The 9,633-nt window shown below is 39.8% G+C and overlaps 1 protein-coding gene across 4 annotated transcripts in view; it reads left to right on the top strand.

Moving 5' to 3' along the window:
• Positions 1-5,799, top strand: part of Tcaf1 (TRPM8 channel associated factor 1) — a 41,084-nt gene extending 35,285 nt beyond the window's left edge. For 2 of the 4 annotated variants that reach the window (XM_051151620.1, XM_051151617.1), the window contains exons 8-9: positions 1,415-1,665; positions 5,535-5,799. In XM_051151620.1, the coding sequence (XP_051007577.1) occupies positions 1,415-1,665; positions 5,535-5,544 (261 nt within the window). In that variant the 3' untranslated portion in view covers positions 5,545-5,799. Of the gene's footprint in view, positions 1-1,414; positions 1,710-5,534 lie in introns of all 4 variants that reach the window. The other 2 variants (XM_051151619.1, XM_051151618.1) reach the window with 2 other exon arrangements.
• Positions 5,800-9,633: the final 3,834 nt, after the last annotated feature.

The raw sequence follows: 9,633 nt of genomic DNA on the forward strand, positions 1-9,633 counted from the left end.
GAGCCTGGAGACCACCCACTGCATCTGCCTCCCACATTCAGCTACAGGAGAACCTGAGGGTGTCTGGGGATAACAGCGTGTAATAATGCCTCTTGGTACAATATTTCGTACAAGCCTACAAAGTGTACAGTCCTGCACTGACTTAATAATGTCCATTGTACCCCTATTGAGAGGCACAAGAGAGCATAGCATTGAAAAATGTCAAATCTGGTTGGGGCACCTGGAGTATTATATACTGTGCTCTCTGTGGCTTTAAAGCCAGGCATACCGATGACTGAAATCAACCTCTTCTACTTAATAAGGCCACCCTCCTCACACATTCTATAATGGGCTGTGGTCCAGTTTTTCCTTAAATGACCATACTGTCTCTTTGCTGTGGCTTGGCTTTGCCACAGATTCCACCATACGTAGGCGATCCTGGATTCCTCTCTGCCTTGGTTCTGGAGGTTCACCTTGCCTTTGAATGGTCATTCAGTGCCCCAGTTTTCAGGCCCGGTGCCTGGCTCAGTCCCTGGATCACTCTGGGGAGTGACATCATGTTGAATTCAAGCCAGGAATGTTCCATTCTGACTCTTCCACCTGTTCAAATCCATCTTTGTCCATGCTCACTGCTACTTTCATCCACAAAGTAAAGACATACTGGTTCTGGTAAATGCCACGTGGCCACTTAACTTCATAGCCCCGTGACCCTGGCTAGCATGAGCTTTTTTCAATAGTCTCATCAAAGTTACTTTTAAAGAAGCCACATGACTCTGGCAAGCGTGGGCTCCTTTCCATGGCACCAGAATTGGTACCTTCTATTCCTAGAGCCATTTTTCCTGGCTTTGTGAATGAGTGTGAGGGTTAGTGATGATGGTGGGGGATTCCAAGTTATTGAAATTGAACCTAGTAGCTACAAAAAACAATGAGGACTGTTCCACGCCAGCCACTTTTTTTCCCCCCACAGGGAGAGACTTATTTACTTCTTGGAGCTCAACCTTGTGGTTAAACATTTGCATCAAATGTACTACAAACCGGATGGTCACTGATTCCACTCTCAAGAAAATATAATGGCAATTTAAGTTAAATAATAGAAACAGTCTGTTTTCCTAGAAATGAGGTCATTAGTTATGTTAGCCAGCCACTTTTAAATCCCTTTGTTCTAATCACTTCTCAGGCTCTCATGAGGAGATGAGCGGTGACAGTGGTGGGAAACACTGACCATTGGAGCTGTTTCTATGACTGTCACTCGCTTAGGGGCTTCCCAGCACTGTGCTAGCCTTAACATTTTCTTAAGATTAGTAAATGGGAATAGGGCATGAGGCCAGTAAACAGAATGGCCAGTGATGAGTACAAAGCTAAAGGTTAGCAGTGTGTGCAGGAGCTTCTTTGTGTAGACTGGATGTCTTACCTGCTTGTAACTTTCCCTTTCTAGCTCCAAGAGGCCTTTGGTTGGGAGCCATTTATTCGTCTCTTCACTGAGTACAGAAACCAGACCAACGTGCCCACAGACAATGTCGACAAAATGAATCTGTGGGTCAAGTTGTTTTCTCAGCAAGTGCAGAAGAATCTGGCTCCATTCTTTGAGGCCTGGGCCTGGCCCGTCCAGAAGGAAGTAGCCACCAGCCTAGCCTCTCTGCCTGAATGGAAGGAAAATATAATGAAATTGTACCTCCTCACCCAGATGTAAGAAGTGCCCATCGAGGTGTCAGGTAGAGAGGTTTGGGGAGGTAGGCAGAGGTGGGGCCTTATTCCTCTACCTCTGTCTTCTAAAGTTCTGGCTTTGTCCTCGTAACTCATTGCTCCCGTGTCTTATTACCGACTTCTGTGTCTAGGAAGTGGCTTAAGAACAGAAAGTCAAGTGAAGCCAGAAATTCTTAGGAACAAGGCCTGTGTTTATGAGCCTGACCCCTCTGCTTCTCAGTTGCCACGCACTCTCCTGACCCTGTATTGACCCAGAGCTGGGAGAGTGGCCTTCTATCTAGCCATTTGGTCCATCCTGATACAGGGCAGTCCTTCCCTTGGCCTCCTCATCTTCAGGATTAGATACAGACATCTCTGCCTCAAGGGATGGTCATGGAGAGTCTGGCTGATGGTTTAAAAGAAGCTTGTGAGTTATATGGTACATGCCAACCAAAGGGTTGTTCCATCTCATTCTGGCCCATTCCCTCCCACAGCTCAGAAGTTAACATCAGCCTTTCTCTTAATAGACTCCTCATGCCCAAATTCTAGGTCTTTTATTGACCATTTGTATGTTACTGGCAAGATCCTTGACTCTTCCGTGGCTCTATAATCTCATTCTGTATATTGGGATCTATTTCGTGTGATTATTGGGAGAACTGAGTTTTGCAATGCCTCTAGAAGTGGCCATTTGCCATTGTTGTTATCTAATTAACCCAACAGCATTCAGAAGCTAGACTTTACTTTTAGGTGCTATTAACAGATGCAGTCACAAACTTATAGTTTTTAAATGATACATGAAAATATAAAACCTGCAAATATTAATGAAATACCACGCAATGTCTAGTGTATGAATACATTTTTAATACCTGAATTAGGTAAAGCACATCTGTCTCCTCCAACATCTATCATTTCTTCGGACCAAACACATTCACAATCATTTATAATTTTTTTGACATATGCAGTACATAACTGTTTTCTTTTTTCTTTAATTAAAGTATTAATCATTGTTCTTCATTTTAATTCTTTTTGAAAGAACACACTCTAGACTTTAAAATAATTCTTAACTTACATTGTTGTTCCATTGGAAGCATTCCCTGGAAAGACCTACCTTGCCCCAAAACTAATGACAGTCTGTTTCATTACACGACGGTTACAGTTTTTTGAAAACCCTTCTCTTTTTTTCTTTTACATATACATTTATATTATTACACATATATACAATAAGCTACATATAGCAAGAAGTACCACAAAACAATCAAGAATTATATAAATATTACATTCACAGTGTTTTGCCTATTTGTACTTGGCAACCTTGGAGAAAACATCTTTCCTATCTTGGTGAATCTAAAATTCTGAACGTAAATCAACGTCTATAATATCTTGTCTCTACCAACTTAAAACATCTATCTAGACCTAAAAACATCTTAACCCCTAGACAACTAAGCTTCATTGTAAAACTAAGCTATCTGGTCTTCAACCCCATCAGAGACTTGAGAAGGAATAAAATTGATTACCTGAGTAAACAGGAAGTACGGATTAGCAGCTTCCAAAATGGAAAAAAATGACAGAGACAGTTTGCTGCCTGAACAGTCATCCAAAACTCTCTATAACGTTGGAGCACCATCTGGCCCAGTATATATCTGACAGACATACTTGAGAGGCAGAAACTACTGAGGACTTGCTTACCCTGTCTTGGCGGAGTTTGGCCGTCAACTCTGCATCCAAGCTTGCCCATTTTTAGGCAGAATTCTGTCTGTGGCCTAAATGAGGACCTTTTACCTGGGGGCTGGTTTGCCACATTTGAAGCCGTCTCCCAGGTCAGACAGAGGGCTCAATGGGTAAAGACACTTGCTGCCAAGACTCAAGACCTGAGTTCAACCCTCAGCACTCACAGTGGAAGAAGATACCCAACTTGTGCATATCGTCCTCTGACCTCCATAAGTGTTCTGTGTCACACAAGCAACTACACTAAACTGATTTGAAAGAAATAATTGTTATCTACCCTACCCTATACTACACATACCAACCTCTAAAATGATTCTGGTCCATTGGTTTATGAATCTAAAGGAAGGATTCTAAACTCATAATGGAGTTTTTGATAGTTGTTTGAGACAGGGCCTCTCTATATAGGCAGGGCTAGCTGACTTCAAAAGCAGTGATCTTCCATCCTCAGCCTTCCAAGCGCTGCTGATATAAGTATGCACAGCCACACCCACTTTCACAATGTCACTTTTGTCACTTATAGCTATTTATATTTGGCCTCTTTACCTAGTTCTTTTAGCTCAGATCCCTTCTTTGATAAAATCTAGAGCAGAGTTCTTGACAAAAACCAGAGCAATCCTAAGATAGTGTGTAGTCTTAGGAAACCATAGACATCCCACTTTGTAATGGTGTTTAGGTGTTTATATTTCCACAGTGACAGATTCAAGACACAATTGCTGACAAGGGTTGGTGATTACACACACACACATACACACACACATACACACAGAAAATTTCATGTTGGAAAAAGATAATTCCACAGAGCTAGCCCAACTTTCATTTGATTACTACACATTCAAAGATCTCTTGGGTTTCCTTGTTATTTTTGTTTCTTTGTTTGTTTTTGTTTTTGTTTTTGTTTTTTTCAAGACAGGGTTTCCCTATGTTATCTTGGCCATCCTGGACTCGCTTTGTAGACCAGGCTGGCCTTGAACTCACAGCGATCTGCCTGCCTCTGCCTCCTGAGTGCTGAGATTAAAGGCATGCACCACCACGCCCGCCGGTTTTCCCTGTTTTATTCAAAGTTTCTGCACCACCACGCCCGCCGGTTTTCCCTGTTTTATTCAAAGTTTCTTTCATGGTTTTAATAAGCATTATCTCTAGGATTGATGTTGTGCACAACCAGTTTTCTGACTTCTTTTTACTTATTTACTTTAATCTGTTTTATTTACATAGCTTGTAAGTGGGTGAATGAAGAGACTATATCAGATGTGTGTGTGTGTGTGTGTGTGTGTGTGTGTGTGTGTATCTTTATCATACAGTTTCTCAAACCTAGATTTAATTCATGTATGTCTATCATATAGGCATTTTGAACACAACCATTCAATATTTAATAGAATTATTATCAATTATGAGTATTGAGTATGTGCCAGGCATTGTGCTAGTCCCCATATATATGGCATGTCATTTAATCCTCCCAATAATATTATGAATAGAACTTATTGTCACTTTTATTGTAGGGATAAGAGAACGGAATTTTATGGAGATTAAGTAAACTATGTAAGCAAGACTCCACTGCTAATAAGTGGTGAATCTATAATTTTGAAGCCAAACATTATGATTGCAGAGTAGATATTCATAACTATGGTACTTTGAATAACCAAATAAAGAAACAAATCAGCAACACAAGAAGTTTACACTCCTGCTTGCCAGAGCCTTACCTGTTAGCAAGACAAAAAGACTCTTCTGTTTGCCCTGAACAGCAGTGGAGAGGAAGGGACTTAAATCAGACTCCTCAAGTGTTTCCCAGTAGAAATAGGAGTGAACCATGAGCATCAGGCAACTCTTTCAGGTTCTCATTATTCTGATTGTTTGTCATTCTCCCCTGGGTAACAGGAAAACATTTTTTAGCTCACTGGATTTTGAACAATGAGCTATTTTAGTGAAGTACCATACTTCCCAAAGTCCCACATACTTCTCTGAAGGAAAATTAGATTCTTTTTTTTTTTTTTTCATTCCTGCAGCCATCCCTTTAATCTACTTTCAGCAGTAAAACCTGGGATCTTTTCAATAAAACTATCTCTGTTGTTTCCCTGTCAAAAGTCTCCTGCGGTGCTTTGACTTTGAGATGATGGACTAAACATGGAAGTTTGCCTTCCCTCCCTTCCCAGGCCCCACTGAAACCGAAGCCAAGGAATACAAAAGAAAACTGAGACCTCTCAGCAGCGGCAACTAAAAGCATTTGCTTGGAGAAGATCTCAACAAATGTCTGGAAGAGGGAAAGTAAATGGAGCTTAATAATGAATGAGACACATGAAAGTACACTTCAGACAGAATACACTCATCTGAATATTGTAACCCCAAAGAGACTGGAGCACTAGAAAAGTCTAGCTACTAAATATTGTACCAGTTGTAAATTGATCCCTATCCTACTCGGCCCCAACCGTGTACATAGAACACAGAAAACCTACTATTGGTACTGGTGAAGCTGTCATTGTTATTGTTGTTTGAATAAAAAAATCAAATAAACCACCTGAGGAGAGAGATAAGAATTAGTGCTCCAAATGATATTCTTTCCATGAAAATAAGTGGCCCCCTAGCCTGTTAGTTAATTTTCCTCTCAGAGTCGAGACCCCTATTCACATACCCAGGGATTCTAGTTACAGCAGAGATTTGTAGGAGAAGCAAGGGTCCTTTAAAAAGAAATTAGTTAACACAGGTCTTAATATATACTCTCTGATAGAAGTTTCTGTATATGGATGTCACCAAGGGGAAGCATAAGAAAAATACTACCTAGACATAAAAAAGGTTAAAAAATATTCTTAAACTAAAGGAAACAAATCTTTACGATTCTGACTATCTCTACAGAGACATTTGAGGTACATTTATAAGATAATATATACTAAGAGAAATTCTGAACATTTTTAAAGCAAAATAACAGTGCCAAAAATATTCAATAGATTAGCTGGAAAACAAGATATAATCAATCTTCCCCAGACAGGCAACAAAATGAAATAAACTATAGGAAAGAAGGAGAAAGAAATAGACAATCCCTGTTTAACCATCATTTGTTCCCAGAAGACAGGAACAGAGATAGTACAGAGAATGAAAGAATAAGAAAGAATTAAGGAACACTAGATTGAGGGGCCCCAACATCTAGGCACAGCCCTAAGAAAAATGGAAACAGTAGGGCTAGAGGGAACATATTGAAAGTGCCCAGGGAAGGGAAAACAGCTGAACCATATCTGGATGAGAATAGTCTAGCAACTTCAGCAGCAATGCTGAATGCTATATGGGAAGGGACAAATGGCTCACTTTTTAAAGCTTTTGTTCTTAGAATTCCTTATACTACAGACTGTCGAGAGTAAGGTAAAAATTAAAACATCTTTTGGCAGCTGAATTTTTAAAAAGCCTCCCTCCCTTGTACCCTTATTAAAGAAGTTTTCCCTTAAATATATATAATGTGTATGTGCATATATGTATATGTGTGTGCATATATACACACATACATATATGATTTGTACATCCATATAAACATATACACATATTTATGGAAATCTAAAAATGAGAAGGAAAAAGAAGATCTGGAGACCAGTGGACCTCACCCAGGATGTCTCTGTCTACAGTGGTAGTTATCTAATAGACCCATTTCAAAAGACAGAACTACCTTGGGCTCTGTGAAGAATGTGCCAGAACAGCATTGAGTAACTGGGACATTTAAAGATCTGGAAGACATACAGTCTTTACTCACAAAGATTAAACAATATATCAAGAAATTTAGGCTCAACCATGAAGGAAAATAGAATGGGATAGGATTCTGAAGACTCATGAAGTCTGAAAAGAGCTTGATTGGCCATTGGCGGTAGGTATGTTTCCTTTCTATTGGTACAGGCGTCATGACAGTGGGAATGTAGGGAAAAATATATTTGTCTTCCAGTTGGCTCGGTAAGAAGTATTTTAGTAGCCAAAATAATGTAGACGCCACTTATAGATCTTCAGTGTCCTGGTCAGCCTATCAACAAAGCCAGGAAGACTTAATGTTTCACCCAGAACAGAAGTGGAAAGTGATATGACCAGCTGAGGCACAAGAAAGCATAGGCTGAATTAGTTGGGAAAGAGAAGTAGAAGGAAGCGTGGGGTTACTTGACTATTCAGAGTGGGATTGAAAAGATACTGTCTTCATTTAATGGAACATAGCTACATTGTTAGTGTCCTGATGGATGCTAAACATTATAACCTCAAAGGAACTAAAAGTGACAGATCTATCAAACATTTGGAGAAGGGCAGACAGGGGAAAGGTGGAGATGGTGTACATTAAATTCTTATCTTTTGTAATGCTGAATTATTAAAGACTATCTAAAGTTAATAAGTCAAGAGATTGTTGTTAAAACATGTTATTTAAAGGTAAGAAGTTATCCACCAGAAGAAGATCCAAAAATAGATACCATTAAAAGTACCTAGGAAATAAAAAATTTAAAAAGTATCTAGGAGATGGTACTAGAGGAGGATGGTAGGGTGGGAAACCATGTTTTCATTTCAAGTTCCTCTGTACTATTTAATTTTTTTACCGGGCCATGGACTACTTGGAAAATTTTGTAATAAATTCAAATAAAATATCCTTCAGAGGCGTTGCATTGAGTAAGACAACCAGCTGACAAGGCTAGCAAGTATTGGGGTTCATCTGATGTGCCAGGCTAAGTAGTCACAAGTCCTCTAAGACTGGAGGTCTAGCCACTCTGCCAAGGTTCAAACACACATCACCTTCTCAAGAAAGAAAGAAAGAAAGAAAGAAAGAAAGAAAGAAAGAAAGAAAGTGTTGCTGTTCTTGCCAGGTCTTGTGATTAACCTTCCTGTCTAGCAGGCCTGCAACATTTTTAGAATAAAAAAGGCATTAGTATTAGCTTGTTAACTACTGCTCTTTTCCCAAGGCCCTGGTGTACGAAACACTTCATGAAGAACCAAATAGGATGTTAACATACTCAATTCTATTCATTTGCTAACTTTAACAAGTTTTACTCTTACAGGGGGCTAGTTGGTGTGAGGAGAGTCCTACCCATTTCTCAGTCGCCTTGGTTTTGTTTGTTTGTTTGTTTGTTTGTTTTTTTGTGTTGCTTTGGTTCTTTTTGCCATTGTCTGTACATTATAGTCTAGATTTAAGCTATTTCTTCCCTGCACTTGGGGGAGACTCTTTGATAGAAATCTTCATGCTTCTACATGTATGTATGTATGTATGTATGTATGTATGTATGTATGTATGTATGTATGTTCACTTAGTGGCTATTTCTTCTCTGTCCTCATTAACATCACTAACCAAAGACAAATACATAACATTAAAGCTATTTCTTACCTGACTACACCTCCTCTCATTTGTCATAAGCCTGTTGGATATCCAGGACTGAGACAAGAAGAGGCCTTTAGTGAGGGAGAACGGAGAAAACACTCAGGTACCGTAGATGACAGTCAAAGCCCTTCAACCAGAGAACACAGTAACACACTGAGACTAGCACACATTGGATTTAGCTGTAGTGCAGGAAAATATACACAGTGGGAACTATGGGCATTTCCATCAAAGAATACCACATGGAAGTTACAATGTGACTTGGGCTTTAGCTTGAATACTTTAGGAATGAGGAGAAACAAGGCTTTCCTATGGGGTGGATGCTGTCCAGGAGTGCTGGTAATTACTTATCCAGAATCTCAATAAAGTCCATTGGCAAGGAGGCAAACTAGACTGCATGTAAAGCTGTTTCTGCTTTTGAAAAAGTTGCAGCTGCTCCTGTTAGACAAGACAGAAGGCTGTCAGTATTTTGTGGTTTGGTCTGACAACTTGTTTTTCTTTCATTTTATGGTGGTCTCAGAATGACAGTCTGATAGTGTATTAGGAACCTATTTATCTAGAACAGGAAAGTACAGCCTGGCTGCGTGTGCAACAGAAGTTCCTGAGTACCCAAGGCTTTCACAGACAAGGAGCTTTTGCTGCTCAAGACAGTAGTTCCAATCTGCATTTCTCTTAAGTAAGTACTAAAACCAATTTTAAAAAAATTAGTATGCCGGGCAGTGGTGGCTTACACCTTTAATCCCAGCACTTGGGAGGCAGAGGCAGGTGGATCACTGTGAGTTCAAGACCAGCCTGGTCCACAAAGCAAGTCCAGGACAACAGAGAATCCCTTACTCAAAAAACATAAAAACAAAACAACAACAACAACAAAAACTAAAAAATGAGTATAAGGTACTCAAGAGGTACCCTGGGCAAGGACTGTTTGGTAGAAA

The sequence above is a fragment of the Acomys russatus genome, chromosome 10 (assembly GCF_903995435.1).
Source record: "Acomys russatus chromosome 10, mAcoRus1.1, whole genome shotgun sequence".
Lineage (NCBI taxonomy): Eukaryota > Metazoa > Chordata > Mammalia > Rodentia > Muridae > Acomys > Acomys russatus.